This window comes from Lingula anatina, chromosome 4, assembly GCF_051362555.1.
Source record: "Lingula anatina isolate TDL-2025a chromosome 4, LinAna3.0, whole genome shotgun sequence".
In the NCBI taxonomy this organism is placed as follows: Eukaryota; Metazoa; Brachiopoda; class Lingulata; order Lingulida; family Lingulidae; genus Lingula; species Lingula anatina.
Genome location: NC_141770.1, coordinates 19,182,784 through 19,199,774, shown reverse-complemented (window position 1 = coordinate 19,199,774; position 16,991 = coordinate 19,182,784). Strand labels below are relative to the sequence as shown.

The following is a 16,991-nucleotide window of genomic DNA, read 5'->3' as shown; positions in this document are numbered from 1 at the left end:
ACCTCAGGCTCTGCCAAGGAGGTTATATTTTCATCCCTGTTTGTCTGTCCTCAACATAACTCAAAAAGTTATGGACCGATTTTGCTGAAATTTTCAGGAACTGTCAGAATTGGGCCAAAGAGGACAATGATTAATTTTTAGTGGTGGTCTGGCTCAATAATCAATCAATAATCAATAATAATCAACAATTGATGCCTTGGCAGAGGTCTGCACTCTCGGTGGTTTTCTAGTTTTGTTATGTTTTCCTTTACAATTTTTTCTCAAACACTTGCATTTGTGACTTTTAACTCGTATCCGCTCGAGGCTCTGCACATTTTCTGTATTTCCACAAAAGTAATTGTATTGTTTTTTATGTCTTTAATCATTATATAATATTATTTTATGCACTGTCATCATTTTTCAAATATTAAGACTTTCATCATGTAACTTTGGTCTCTCATGGTCCTGAAACTGAAGGGGTGGATTGAGACCATCTTCTGGGTCTTCTGGAAGACAGGTTATGAAGTTTATATTGACTGGTATCTATTTTTTTCTGTTGGAAGACCATCAAAATGGAGGATGGATCAACATAGATACTTTGGAATACTGTTAGAAAATATCTTAGGGTCCGCTCCTGTTATTGACCATGTTACCTGTTGTGCATGATTAAAATTCAGTGTTGACTGACAGTGGTATTATAAGCATTATTTATTATTGCATCAAAATTGACAAAATGACCTTTTTTTATATCTTTATTTTCTGTTTTTTGTCTGTACATTTGACAGCTTTGCTGCCTTGTTATTATATAAATGCAATTTAATGCCCTCTTTAGACAGAATGGGGGAAGTAAAAAAAATCATTAAGTAAACCAAAATATTTATATTTATGTCATACATGCAATGGTGAATCGTACATGTTTCCCATCCCTACAGCGCTGATGTTAGAGCACGGTATGTATTGGGAAACGTTGAATGTGACTGAAATGGTATGAGTTGACAGACATTTGACAAGAAAAGACGACACGCAATCTGCGCTCTGTACGTCTTCTCTAACGCATTTACCTGCACAACCGGAATATATTGCAATATAAAAAACAATACTATCCACTACTTCTTAACACTCCTCACTTACTTCTCACATACGCACAAGCAAACAAAGCCTACCGAGGGGCGGATCCAGGATTAATTGAAGGGGGAGGGGGGGGGTCCACGGATGCGAAGTAGTCGGTACCTACCCGAAATTACCGACATGATCAAAAAGCTTTTTAAAAAGCTATAAAAATAAACATCAATTATGTAATAAGATTTATGAAAATTATTTAAAAGGTGTTTTTAAGCAATCCTGATTGTTGATTGGCGTTTGTGATGAATTAATGGATGTTTTAAACTACATTTTAGAAAATGTATTCATATGAATTGCTTACAAGCTTAACTATCACAGGAGTAGTGAAAAGGTTTAGCAGTGAAGACTTGACGAAGCAAGCAAGGTTGAATAGTACGCCACGGTCATTTGATAGTTGGGGAGTCCATTCAATTGGAGGGGTTTAGTGGAGAAAATGAACTCTATCTGAGGGATGTCAGGTGGGGCGAGTCCATTGCATGAGAATGGGTGACAGGTGGGGCAAGTCCATTGCATGAGAAGGGGTGACAGGTAGGGCGAGTCCATTGCATTAGAGGGGGTGATAGGTGGGGCGAGTCCATTGCACAAAAGGGGTGACAGGTGGGGCAGGTCCACTGCATGAGAGGGGAGACAGGTGGGCCAGGTCCATTGCATGAGAAGGGATGACAGGTGGGACGAGTCCATTGCATTAGAAGGGGTGACAGGTTGGGCGAGTCCTGTAATTATCCCAACAGTAACTGAAGAAATGGTTCCGTTTTACCCTCAGAAATAAAATTTCTGGCCAATTTCAGCCGTATCCATTTAAAAAACTAACTTGGTGCAGAAAAAAGGGTGAATTGTGCATTTTTTACCTACAAGCATGAAATTTGGCACAGCGGTAGAGAATGAAATTCTAAGCAATTTTGGATATATGGGCATGTCTGGAAATTTCAATATGGCCGCCAAATCCAATATGGCCGCCACAAATACTCTTTTCAATAGCTGAAAAATATCATGCCGCTTCTACAGGTGTATAGAATTCCAAAATGGCCTCCAAAAGTAAAATAAGCAGTCTACTTACTCAAAATATGCAGTAGTTTTGTGAAATCATCAAGCACTTACAATTACAAACATAAAAATTGGCACAGTTGTGGAGAATATGATTCTAAGCAACACTGGATATGGGGGCATGTCTGAAAATTCCAATATGGCAGTCAATTTCAATATGGCCCCCAAAATACCCTTTCAAGGTGAAAGTTATTTGTATAGTCTTTGATGAAAATATCATCTAATGGTTATAAAATACCATAGTATGTATGTAGCATCAGTATCTGCCACTTTAGGTTTTAAAATTCCAAAATGGCCCCCAAATGTCAGTGGGCCACAAGTATTGAATTGTCATCACACGTGAAAAGGCACGTGGGCTTTGCAACTACCTGTATAATCAGCATATTCTTACTTGTGCAGGAGCTATTCTACAGAGTTTGTAAAAAAACATCAAGCATGATACATTTATTATGTACTGAAAACAGTCCTTTTGCTAAACCAAAATAAGTAGTTTGGCTTTTTGCTCTGGATTCTCATTTAGATCAATTCCAAGTTAGCGATCTACTTATATGGCACTCATGGGCAACTCCCCCTTTCTAAGAAAAAAAGGTATCGTGCAAAATCCATAAAATGTGAAAGAAACACAAAAATAACTTAGCCTCAAAGAGGCAAATTTAAAAAAAGCTTGGGGTGTACCAATTTTGTCTGTTGGTTATGATTCTTCAGCTAGCTCAGTGCATGGCGCTTCATCAAATACTCACAAATACCCTGTATAACAAAATGACAGCTAATCAAACATACAGGTCTCAACAATTTGGTGTAGTGCATTGGTAAAGTACTAAAAGCAGGGGCACATTTGCACTCGGTAATCTTATGATGTTATCTTGTGCTTCAAAAGTAAATTAGAAAAGCTTCTAATTTTAAGAAATGGATTTAGTACGTTTGCACATGGCTACCGAGAATTTAGTAAAAATTAATGAGCAAAGAAATACCCCAAACAGAGGGCAGGTATTGATACGTGCTATATCCAAGAGTTGCATTGCAGGCTTCAAACTTCGTGCACTAAAAAGAAGTACTGGTAGACGCCAAACTTTGGTTTTCATTTGATCATTTGGCAACTTGTTTAGTTACAAACTTATTCTTTCAAATAACTGAACATGATAATAAAAGAATTAAAATGCTTCAGAAAGTTAATACATATAAAGCTTCAAAAATTCAGGGTGTATTCTGAGAATTATACCAAAAAATTAGTGCAATATGGACTTTGAAAGGTAAAAATTCATCGAGATTTCCGGCATCATTGACTGTGTGGGACAATCCAGAATGAAGCCATGGGGAGTATTCACTTACCCAGATAACAAAACTTACCTTTCGCAGGTAGCTCCTACCACATTTGTTTGTAGTTATGTGTGCAATTGCTAACTGTGGTGAGGGAGTCAGAAGCACTGGAAGACGGGTCCTATACGGGCTCACACTAGTAGCCTACATGTACTTATATGCCCTACCACACTTTCATATTCCTATTGCCCCTCATGCATGTACAGGGTTACCACTTAATATGGAATATTATTTTTTGGCGAGTAAATTTTCTACAAAATATTTAATTTCTCTCTTACTACTTTAAATCCAAAGCTGAGGTGTCACTCCATGTGTAGCCAGGTGTGTTACCTAATTACCACACAACTCTCGAAACAATTGATGCATGCAGTTGCATGTTCTGTGGTCAGATTGTGAGGGGTGGTCTTTTCGGCAATTTCTGCCCTTGTATAAAAACGCATGGGTTTGGTTAATCTTTGGAGTGCGTTTAAAGAAGCAACAAAGGGATCGCTCTGAAACTTGACAGGTACCTTAGTGAAGATATGGTTCGACAGCTAAGCAACGCAGCTTACTAAGGGATTCTTGCTCTCAGAGAAAATGGTCAGAAACGGACAGTCATTGCCAGGTAATTCAACATTTATCAGGAACCGTTTGTGAAGTCCTCCAAAGAGGCAGGGGCAACAGGGGCACCTACTCCAATACCTCGACCAGGGTGTCCGCGAATCACACCAAGAAGACAGGATCGCCGTGCTGGTCGTACAAAGAAAACCAGTGTTCTCAGAAAAGAGAGGCAGAATGTCATTCAAACTCCCGTTTCAAGGTCCAACGTGAACAAGATATTTCTGCAAGCCGGTTATTTTGCACGAAGGCCAGTAGGGAAACTACTGTTAACAGCAGGTCATATACAGCGACGTCTGCAATGGGATGGGGACCACGTGCGTTTGCAGCCAAAACACTGGAATCACGTCGTTTTCAGTGATGAGGCCAGAAATGGATTTTTTAGGGTTGATCGTCGAATCCGTGTCCACCGACGTGTGCGAGGGGCATAAAACAATGATTGTGTACTGCCTAGGGTGCAAGCAGGGGATGGTAACGTCTCTGTTCGGGGAGCATTTCATGTCGGTGCCCAGAACCAGTTGGTTTTTCTAGGAGGCAACCTCATCCAGGATTCCTACAGAGACATTCTGCAGCAAACAATGCTTCGATTGGTAAGAGTCATCTTCAGGAACGACTTTGTGTACCAAGACGACTGCGCAACCCCACATCGAGGCCGCAGAATCACTGTTTTTCTTCAAAACCAATGGGTTCAGCAACTGCCCTGGCCTGCAAACTCTCCAGATATGAACCCAATTGAAAATCTGTGGGTGGAAGTAACTCACAGAATTAATAGCTATGGTCCTCGGCCGGTAAATAGTGATGAACTGCGATAGGCAAATATCACTGCGTGGAATGATATCCCCACCCAAACTCTAAAAAACGTGTCACAGGGTATGCCATGTAGGATGAGGGCGCTGCAAGCGGCTGCTGAAGGTCATACCCGCAATTACTGACTTTTCATGATTTACAGTAGTGAGTTCTTTGACTGTGTAACATATCACTGTCCGGAGGCTATCCTTTTCTTTAATATCTTATCTTAAAGTTTATACTGACATCAAACTGTTGAAATAGTTTTCTGGGGGTGCTCCTTTCTTTTGAATGGCATCTTATGTCAGATTTGATATTATTGACCAAAATATATCACAACAGAAGACTGGATGTTATTATCACTCAGCGACATACTTTTTTAATGACTCAAGCCAAAAAAATTTTAATCAGCACTCAAAAATAACAATGATAAAAAATATTCCATATTAAGTAGCAACCCTGTAAACTGATGCTTTCTGGTGTTAAAAATGACCAATGCCTCTTGGTATTTTGTTGGGGAAAGTGGATTACATGTAGAAGCTATAGCTTTAGGCAAATTCTGGGAAAGCTGAGGGAAACACAACTAAAGCTATTATTCAACCAAATAAGTAGAAATGTAGGTGTAGCTAGCTGTTATCCTCTGTTGAGATATTGTCCATTTACTAAAGTGATAGGTTAATCGCCCATAAAATGTGCAACACCTACTTGAAAACTTATTTGTGAAAATACCTTGACATTTTCATATCCTTGGCATTTACATAATTGCTGCATGTGGTGTCACAACTGGACCAAAAGGAGTCCTGTTCCACTTTTTATGGTCATTTGGATCTTAATGTAACTAAAGGAGGGGTTTCTGATAATTCATCTAAACTGAGCTCTGTTTTCAAACGAAAAAAGATTAAAGATTGTTATAAGTCAGATTATGAAGTAGAATTTTTACTTTCAGAGGGTTTTAGTGACCATATTAGAATTTTCAGACATGTCCCTATATAAAAAAAAATTGTTTAGAGTCCTGTTCTCTACAATTGTGCCAATTTTCATGCTGGTAGTTTTAAATGCATGATGAATTCACCATACTGCTGCTGTGAGTGGTCTGTTTTCTTATTTTTGGAGGCCATTTTGGATTTCTATACACCTAAAGAAGCATATATTGATGCTTCATGCATACCATAGATTTGTTTAACCATAAAATCTTAAGCTATTACAGGATTATATACTTGAAGTTTTAATTTGAACGGGTATGTGTGGCGGCCATTTTTAAATTTTCGGACATGTCCATACATCCAAACTTGCTCAGAATTTCATTTTCCACAAATGTGTCAAACTTTTTGCTTGTAGTTTTAAGTGCATGATTAAATTCACCATTCTAATGGATATCTTGAATAAATGGTCTGCTTTTTTACTTTTGACGTCCATTTTGGATTCTATACACCTGAAGGATTTATACCATGGGGTTTTCTAACCTTTATATGATATTTTAAGTTATTAGAAGACTATGTACTTGAAGTTTTAATTTGAAAAGGTATTTTGACGGCCATTTTGGAATTTTCAGACATGCCCATATATCCAAATTTGCTTAGAATTTCATTGTCCATAAGTGTGCCAAATTTCATGCTTGTAGGTAAAAAATGCACAATTTTTCACCAAATTCCTGGACTGACATTTTAAATTACGTCAAAATATTAAAAATTAACTGTTAAGACCGGGGCACACAAAATGTTCAAACAGAGGGTTACAAAGTGCAGAGGATTTCAAGCAAACTAAGGTTTAACCTAAGATAATATCATCAAAAATCAGGTGAATGCGCCGTTTATCCTAAACATATGGAGTCGCAATGCACTGTAAGCAATAATTTCTACCATTCTGAGTGACATACAAGTAACAATGGAAATATAGTAAAAAGATTCATGTCATAAATATTTGTCGTAAATATTTCTCTCATTCTTCTGCGCCTTTAGTATTTAATGGCTGTGGTTGGTGAAGAAATAATGATACTCACAAACATACATTTGCTTCCACGCCTTATAAAAGCTCGACCTTCTGACTGCACCACACATACTGTTGCGTATACACCCGACTCTGTCTAACTGCCAAGTGAGCATGCGGGAAGACACTAAGATGACCAACTTGTTGTTATGCAAATAACGATAGTCCAGGCATTCTATGATTTGAGGTCAAAGTAATTACAACAGTTGTTATTTTACCACAGTGCTTTTGTATGACGTCCCCAAAATGACATAATAAAAGTCCAAATAAATCCTAGCATGGGAATGAAAAAATCCAAGATGGCCGCCAATGCCATAGTTACATATGGGTATCAACTTCAACCCTTCTAATCTTTTTCTTTTTCAACTTATTTCGCCTTTCATTCTTTTTTCCCTTTTCTTCTCTCTTTTTGCCTCGCTCTTTTTCTTCTTTCTTTTTTCCTTCCCCCTTTATTCCTTCCTTCTTCTCTTCCCCCCTTGCCCCACCCCCCAAGACAGTCAACGTTCCCCAGCTTTGGCGCAATCGGTTAACCCGTTTGGCTGTAAATCAAAAGGGTTGGTTGTCCAAGCCCAGCCAGGGGCGATACCGTTTTGTGACGTAAATAGACTTTGAAAGGCGATGAAACTAAATGTGGTGGACCTTTCAATTTGTCTCCATCCTTTCCATCGACCGGGCGACATAGTCGTCAAGGTGTAACTCAATATTGTTTCAAATCCTTCCAATAATTGTGAGTGAAATTTATATTTGTATATTTTGTCTAAAAAGTTCTAAAATAATACAGTTGAAGACCGCTAACCACACTACGTGCCAAGTTTTCGTTAGTCGTCAGTAAAAAGCATAATCCTTTGTCCTGTTAACCAACCAGAAGGCTTTTATTACCGGTAATAAGGCTAATTTGACCTTGACGTTTTTGAAGGAACTGGCCAGACTTCTGAGCAGTACTTTCCTAGCTTTCCTATGACAGTAACGGTCAAGGTTTCAAGAGAGTGGGTGTCAATTTGACTGCTTCTATTGGCCGGTCAACTCACCTCATTGACAGGAAAAAAGTCCCAGTCTAAGTGCGCAAATCGTGGCATAATGGCAAGGAATATGAAGTTAGCGTACCCAAAAGTAATAACTTTGGGACATTTGGGGTTAACAACTCTCCAAATATTTACATTCGCAAAAAAGCAATAACATATTCTTTTAATGTAAGTAATAACTTTGTGGCGCCTTCGAATAAGCGTGTTCGGCTGTTAACCGAAATGTTCAAACCCACCCAGGCAAGATTCAATTTTAGTCATTTTATAGAATAAAATGATCAATTAAAGTCCAAAGGGATGGCACTGTTCATTTAGCTCTGTCGTCCAAAGAACGGCAAAATACGTCGATATAGCTTCGCCTAGGCACTTCCTAATGTCAACTTTTATCACCCTCTACCAAGGTGACAGATGCATATTTCACTAGATTTTCACTAAATATTGTGGCTAATTCATGACACGACTGCTCTTAAGCTTAGAGAAAGAATTTTGGCCGTTCAAAAAGAAGTAGATCACAGCTAACAACTAAATCGTAAGAAACCACGATCATTGTGCAATATATAATATGCTTCTATTTCCTGGTTTTGACAAGATCCTTTAAGGACTTTTAACTATCGTTATAATTGCAGCACATACCATAAAACTTTAACACCAAACAATATATAATTAGTGCGGCCATATTAAATTTTATACTTGCAAAAATATCACGTGACAACAATAAACAACAAAGCGGGTAACTTTTTTACCTTCACGTTTATTGCCTTGCTGTCGATCGATGCAGCAAGCTATTTGTAACTTTTTTCTATACTGTAGGAGACAATGACATAAGAATTAATTCTTCCTAATGTCTTGAGAGTCGGCAGCCATGGACATAATGAATAAAATCTTCATGTAGGGTATCAGGTTTCTGTGGCACCTTCGGTAGTTAACTGAAACGTTGGTGATTGTGACTTTTTTAACCAAACTTTAACATAAATGGCTTGGTCTTTCCACCAAAAGCGACTTTCTGAGTCACTCAAGTAATGGTCACCTATTGTGTAACATATATGCTGCATTTACCCTCTACCAGGGTCACAGATTGATTTTTCACTAGATATTAAGATATATGTCTCTGGTTAATAGCTAGCTAATCTATGTACTGCCTCAGCAAAAATGTCCACAGAATAATAACTGCGGCCCTGTTGGAGGGTATGCTGCATTACTGTTACTTTTTATGCTATGGTGTCTTCCATTTTGGAAAGAAACCAACCGAAATTAAAAAGAGATATGAAACAGTTTTGCAAACATACCAAAATTGTTTTAGCCAATGACGTTACTTAAAAATCGCAGATAACAATAATTTCTGGCATCAAATCACAGTCCCCGAGCTCTCCTCGCCGGCGCAGAGATCAGTTAGATCCGGGGTGTCTACTTTTACGCCTGGCCACGAAACACCATCATCTATATCGTTGGGAAACAGCCAATGGGCAGGGAACAGTAAATTTATGGCCCAGTAGTCACCGAAGACAGATTGGATATTGCGTGTTGTAGAGTTTCTGTTGATCACTTTCAAGTCAAATGCGTACTCGTATTGTGATATGCCTTTACGTACTATCCTTACTTGTTCGTTCAGAAATCCGCCAGCCAGAAAGCCTATTATCATCATAGAGTAAATTAACGATATCTCTATGAGTTTATACAAACTTATATATCTGAAAATAAACCTGATCAATGCTACAACGATATTGAGGTCCCAGTAAGAAATATCTTCTACTAAATATGGAATGTAAATTAGGACGTGAATGAAAGAATATAGTAACGTCACAAAAGACCAGGCCGCTAGCATGATAAAATGCCTCTGATTTCTGAGTCCGACACAACTCCCTGTAAAGTAACAGTGATGGTCTCGTTTTAAAATGCACCCATTACATATAGGGCAGTGGTGAGCCCGAGGCGGGCGCGGGCGATTACAACGTGGACACGGTCTCGGACCCCAATATGGAAACAATTCCTGCCTATTTCCTATCTGTACGATGACTAGATATTTCCTCTTCTCTTTGTCCAATTTCGCCCACTTATTTGCTGGTCCTAGGTGGACGGGCGCTTCTAAAACTGTTACATCATTTCCTGCACATTCTACGTCACTGGGCCTATAGAATGACGTCACAGTCTTTACGAAAAACCAGTTGACAAGTATTTGCACCAACATGAACGTCTGCAGGCAAAAGTTAAACAAGTTCATAGATGGTCCGTAATCTGAATACAAAAAGGGGGAAACGTAAAAGGCCCCGATGATATACCCCCCGCACATGGCGCTGAGGAACCAAAATGGAAGGCCGTAGCGGAGCATGTATGGATGGAAACTGGGCTGGTAGGTCTTTCGTTTCTGGTAGTGCGCTTTCCACTTATCCATGAGTTTCTCTGAAGGCTGTGACGGTGTCGGCTGGACGGCGTCAAGGCCGCGCTCCCTGAGCTCTACTCCCGTGGTCATTGCTGCTAGGCCCGAAGACACGCTCATGCCTGAAATATAAAGTGTAAAGAGTCAAGTTGATAAACGGACAATTGTGGATGACTTATAAAAATGATATTAGGATTTAGGACTTTAAGTGTCACCGATGTCAGACTGTCACCACGTGACACCGGTGACAACTCAACATCAGAGCACTAGAAGAGGGCCTTCATTGGAATAAGGTCGAACCGTCGTGATCTCCGTTTCAACGTAAGAGCCAATACTTATTTTCTTCATTATCTTGTTTTTGAAGGTTTGTTTAAAATTGAGATAACTTTAGTGGACCAGTGCTACGTCTTCCCATATATATGTTTCATATTTATTTTTAATACAAAATCACTGTCCGCCTAGTGTGCTGAAACATTCACATATGAACTTGAATAAAAAATAATTTCGCCTCGCAAGATAATGATCGAATTGTCTTATCCTACCCAGTCACGTCTTTTCATTTCAACAATGTGACATATACTTTATTATAACTTTTAATTTAACGCTAGTTCGGCCTATAATCGATTAAGATTGTGGTGAGTCAAACTAAATTAAAATTGGCCAGAAAGACATAAGAATGGCTTTGAAAAAAGTCTCCTATCTTGTCATTAAAAATAGCGAGCAGATGCAAATTTTGATAAGATGCGAAGATGGATTATGATCATCCCTCTTTAATAACCTGTCACGATTCGTTTTTTTTTAAAGCTGATCACATAAAAAAGAAGAAAAGCGCTTGTTCAAATCTAATCGATAAGTACTACAATTATGTAGGCAGGCTACTACAGGTACGGAGTATTGGTATCAAACTGGCAAGGAATAAGTAGTATTTCATTCTCTGTTAAAAACCAAGCTTGTTCAAAACAGGACCTTATTTCATACTTAAATTGTGGTCGTTTCAAGTAAATGACAAGTAAACGACAAGAGTTAATGTCTTCCAAGTATTTTATTATCTAATGCCAACAGCTTGCAAAAATTCGTTACGCTTACAGGAGACACGCAGCGCCATCTTTTGAGCTTAGAGCACAACTTTAGTTCTAGGATCGATGTTCCTTATTCAACATGACACCTATTATCCATTTATACCGTAAGTGCATAAACGCACAGGCATTTTCTTTAAAAATTCTAATATGTCTAGAAAGTATTTTAAATATTGCTGGTACGTCAAATGGCACCGTTTTTTCATTAATTAACACACACAACACACACACACACACACACACACACACACACACACTAAGGTGAATATGATGTCATTTTCTATTATTCTTAAACTACAATAATGCTTAATATTTCGTGCTGCTAGAACATACTCCCGCTCATGCTGTGTGTATCACTTTCACATATTAACGCCAACCGCTGTTACTAATTGTAGTATGGGGTTGTCTCTTCATAAATCGTGTATATAATACAACATAAACGAGAGGCCTATTATTAGCTGCTACTAGCAATAATTAACACAAAAGATAACCCCGACAGGTGCTCGCATTAAGCCTTTGATAGATACATGTATGAGCCCCAATTTAGCACAGGTATACATGTATTTTCTTTACATATTAGTAATTACACATGCTGATCGGCAAACAAGCGTGTTATTTGGTGAAGCACACCTAATCTGAACGTGTTCAAGATACTGTTCACGCCAGTACTGAGTTTAATTTGCCGGTTTCTACTGCAACGTCCGTTTTTTTTTTTGTTTTAATAGTACATGTGATGGAATGGAATGCATTTCGTAGATGTGTGTGCGTCCATGTGCGTGTGTGTGAGGGCGCGCTTGTGAGATAGATAGATAGGTATACCCAGCATTCCAGTAAATAAAAAGTATTCCCCAGTACCTTGTAGTTTTTCTTTAGTGCATTCAATTCACATCGTCAGTTTTAGCTTTTAATCATCGCTGCGGTAGTGTATTTCAACAATTCAAAATTCTTCTTTTTCATATTGTATAACGCGAGCGCGAGAGCACACACACACACACACACACACACACACACACACACATATATGTCATATATGTCATATTCATTCCTGCCTGCATGCTTTAGTCGCATGTGACCATTTGTCTACAAAGACCCTACATTTTGTGTACCTTTCGGCTTGCGTTGGTTGCTAGCTGTTGTGTACATATTACAATACATACCAAACATATGCACCAGCCATAGTCCTGTGTTGAATATGGTATATCTGGAAGCTAGTGGCTGGTCAAGTCAGGCATCGTATAGATAACTACGAGTAGGCCTTATTAATTGTGAAGGACGTGGACTCTTACATGGACATATTGATCAAGATAGTTAATTGGATTCATTAATGCTAGTGGCATGAAATACGAGGGTAAATTAGGCTACTACATACAAATGCGCCGTAGGTGATCATCGCTGGTAGATAATGGGCGACTCCCCCCCTTCCCACAAACACCAAGCCCCAAACACACAGACGCACGCGAGCACGCAAACACAAATCTGCAGGTGGCTGAAGTATCCATCATCAACTCCCTTTAATTTCCTATCGACGATTAGACTGTCTTTAACCCCCTTACATGGCAGAGAGAGAGAGAGAGAGAGAGAGAGAGAGAGAGAGAGAGGCCTGGCATAGAAAGGTCCCCCCCTCCGCACGTCTTCCTTGATTTATGTCCATTTACACTGTGCATTTACCCTGTGCTTCTTATCTTATCCGAAAACTGTCAGGTAACGTAATAACGTAATAAATATATGGCAGGGTCGGGTTGTGAAGTAATTATATGTAGAACACCCTGAGTTTCGGGGATCAATGTAAACCCAACTTGGTATTATCAGCATTCTTATTGGAGAGCTGAGTTTCTAGGAATCTCTGAAACCCAGGGTGTCTAATCAGCACGTTATATCAAACCAAAGGCAATTTTATGTCATTCAAAATCAGTGCCTCGTTTGTTAAATTAGCTCTTGAAATGAATAGGCCCACTATGCTTTAAGCTTGTAGTTGATTCAAACACGTACAGATGACTGAAAACCTGCTCATTATACTTACTTTGAGACATCCAATGACCCAAAGTCGTCTTTTCAGTCTGTCCAATTAGCCAACTATGTCTTCGTCACTTAAAATGGCACGTGAACCTTCACGGCACAACACAACGGTACTGCTCTACCTGGAATCCGGTACACTTGCAGAGTGATCAATGCGGTGGTCGATAGACCGCGGTGATTGGATGAAGCGTCGAGGATTGGTCAAACTCTGGAGTTCCCATTCAATGCACCAGCGTGAACACACTAGACTTAACGCTATTTAAAACAGGTAGATGCGTTTGCGTGGCGCCGTCATAGTGGTGTTTTCATTAAGCGAAAATTAGGCCTACCTCGGTATATACTTAATTGATCTAGTAGGCTAATGATCTTACTTTAAGACCCTGGCTCAAATCGCTCTAGATCTATAGATCAAGGTGGTGTACTTCTGATGAGTCTAATTTTGAATATAGATTAATTGAACAAATTCCTACGCTTGGTGATTAATTTTCTGAATCTTCACGTATGACTTTACCATGTAGATGTGAACTAAACTTACATAATCCAATAGTTTCTCCCGTTTATATCTCGACAATTTAAAGTCATTTATACGTTTGTATAATTATTTACCTTTATGTCTAAGTGTTTCGTCACAGAGATGAAAAAGAAAATAAATCAAGCTATTAAACTATCTTATGTTTCTGTGGCGGATTTCGGGAGGGGGTGTCAGGGGGGTCCTGGCCCCCTTTTCAATTTCTGAAAAGAAATCACGCCGCTCGTCCCCTCTTGAAATTGGAAATTTAACTAGATAAATCATAGTTCTAAATCATATCAAATGGCACCGTTCGCCCTCTTAAATGCCAAAAAAATTTGGGGCCCTTCAGCGGGCCCCGAACCCCACGCAAAGGGGGGGAGGGGGGGTCGAGGTTCGGCTTCGCATCCGCGGCCTGTCTTCCTAAAAACCGGACCCCATCAAATAATCCTGGATCCGCCCCTGAGTTTGCTTACCATCGTAAAGATACACTGGAAGTCAATATTTTGACACAAAAGCCGACCAAACGTTTTAAATATTATAACTCAGAAAAATACCAGAGGACATCGTTTCATATTATCCAAAAAAAAAAAAAAAAAGAAATTTGAACGAATATTTTCTGTTCACTTTCTGTGCTGTATATAACCGGCGCAGATAAATTAGTGAAATAAGTAGGACCAAAAATTGACTCTTAATTATATGGATGATCGAGTTATTGATTCGGTCGACTTAAGTTTCGACGTTTTAGAAACTAGTAAGAGTGGTCTACATACGTTACTTGGAATCCACGCTCGGTCCAAATGTATATTTAATCAATTAATTCGCTCATTTATTTAGTATTTAGGGCCCTAATCTAATATACATCCATTCAGTCGTCTTTCTTTCCTTCTATCTATCAACCCGGCGATGCATTCATCTAACAGTCCATTTAGTATTGCTACTGGCCATTGGCTCATTCATCCATCATGTCATGTCATTCATTCATTCATTCATTCATCATGTTAAGATATTGATAAATTTATCAATTAATCTAATTAATGATTGGCTTAACCTCTCACTTAATTATATGCATACGTATAGGGCCTATATCCAATCGTTTTTCATGATGTTATTAATGGTCCATGCGTCGCATTCGTTTGTTATGATACTAGTGCTAGGTCATTTAAATGTTTCTTATCCTCTTTTTCTTGTTACTATTGACATTTTTTTGGTTGGTAAGTATTGATTGCAGCTTTTTAAATGCTTTCTTTGCTTGTCCAATTCTGGTCTTTATATAAGTTGTGCATCTTCCGTCGGGAGTGACTAGGCCTATTGATCCCAAATATTTGAAACCATCCACTTATTTTAGCTATGGGTCTTTCACTTTAATGTTACAGACTTGGGGGGGTGGGGGTGGGGGGGGGGGGGAAGGGGGAGACTGTCAGTTTTGCATCATGTCCTCCTATCTTTTTTCCGGCTGTTTTTCAGTGTGTCTCAAAAAGTTCCCGCTATATAACGAGAATAAGTCTGTTGGAACTATGCATCCTTGGTTTACCCCTTTTTTGATCTTAACAAAAAGGCCAGTTTCTTTGCCGATTCTTACTGCTGCTGTCTGTTTCTAGTGCAAGTTTTTGATAAGCTGTGTTTCTTTAGCGTCAAGATTGATTTCTCTGAGCATTCTTATAATTTCTTTCTGTTTCAAGGTGTCAAATGCTTTGAAGTAATCAATAAACCATGGATATAAATCTTGTTGCACTTCGATTGCTCTTTCCGTGAATGATTTAAGCATATATGTAGCGCTTGCTGTTCTTTTATCCTCCATGAATCTACACTGTTCTCCAGCTATCTCTGACTGTATATTCTTTCTTGTTCTCATCATGAGCGTTCTCTTAAACAAGAGTCTTAGTCTCTTAGTCAAGAGTCTTATAAACTAATTGTTCTAAGAAGATCACACTCTGGCTGCTGGCTTTTTTGGGAGTGCTACCAAGACTGGCTTGCTGAGATCCGGGATGTATCCTGATTCATAAATGCGGTTCAGTTAGTGTGTTATTATTATTATTATTATTATTATTATTATTATTATTATTATTTAAAATTTTTTCAAACAAATTAAATGTTTTATTTATAACAAACACAACATATGCCTAACAGGCCTATGGCCGGCATCATTTTGATATTTAAACGCCTTATTTAAAGAAACGTTCACATTTTGAACCCGAAGAGTCCAATTACAAAAATAGTGGGATATATTTCGATCACTAATTTTACTTTACTTATCCCTTCCAAACTTTCTTGTGATTGCTAGAGGTTGCTTTTCTCTACCACAGTTTTGCACAGCATAGCTTTTCATGGCACAACTACTGCATTCCAGATCAACTTGTACGTACCACAGCATTCTAAAACTCTTTGAAACGAGAGAAATCGCTCTCCCGCCCTGTGGTGGGGGTTGGGGGGGGGGGGGGCAATATAAATCTGAGACCTGAGATTGATTGCCACTGTGAGGAAAACCGCTTGTAGGCCCTACCTTCAGAATATAAAATAATCAGCATATTTTGTAAAATGAAAATGAAAATAATAATAATAACAAACAGAGCATCATAAAAAAGTCATAATCAAGGACGCAAACCGAGGCTCATCCTAAAGAAGATTGTTATGAATTAACGAAGAAAAAAGTGAAATTCAAAAACGATATGGGCTATGTATAAAAAAAGCGTGTCGGCAAGGCGTAACGACATCGCAAAAAAAAAAATACAGAAGGCATTTTAAAACAGGGATATTATGAAAGAACAATAAACATTGAGGAGCATTCCCCGACCATAATTCCTGACAATTCCCCAAATATCTTTAAGCGGCAATAACAAAGCCCCATGTAAACGATTTGGAAGTGAACGTGAACTTTATATCCACGTGTTTATGTTTGCACTTGCACCCATTGACCTCAACTGATGACCCGGAAGAAGAAACAGTCGGCCTTGTTGATATTTCTCGGACAGCTATTTTGGAGGGGTGAAAGGTTTTCAACATCGTCACTTTTTTGTCTAAAAATTCAATAAGTGTGTTTTAATCAACAAAAGTCATATGTATGATATCTCATATATTTTAACGAAAACAATACTACTAAAATATTAGGAATATCACTGTGCATTTTATGTATTACGTCAGATTTGTGTCCTTTTCAATAGACT

General features: G+C 38.6%; 1 protein-coding gene across 2 annotated transcripts; it reads right to left on the bottom strand.

Annotated features, from left to right (window-relative positions):
- Nucleotides 1-8,606: 8,606 nt before the first annotated feature.
- LOC106176969 (uncharacterized) lies at nt 8,607-13,605 on the bottom strand. Of its 2 annotated transcripts, none has more exons than XM_013559571.2 (2): nt 12,461-12,680; nt 8,607-10,349 (listed from the first exon to the last, which is right to left on the bottom strand). In XM_013559571.2, exons 1-2 carry the CDS (start codon nt 12,465-12,467, stop codon nt 9,199-9,201), a joined length of 1,158 nt encoding a protein of 385 aa, XP_013415025.2. In that variant the 5' UTR covers nt 12,468-12,680; the 3' UTR covers nt 8,607-9,198. The 2 variants fall into 2 exon arrangements, with proteins under 2 accessions (XP_013415025.2, XP_013415024.2); XM_013559570.2 differs by lacking the exon at nt 12,461-12,680 and adding an exon at nt 13,324-13,605 and having other exon boundaries at nt 8,612-10,349.
- Between the last annotated feature and the right edge of the window lie 3,386 nt (nt 13,606-16,991).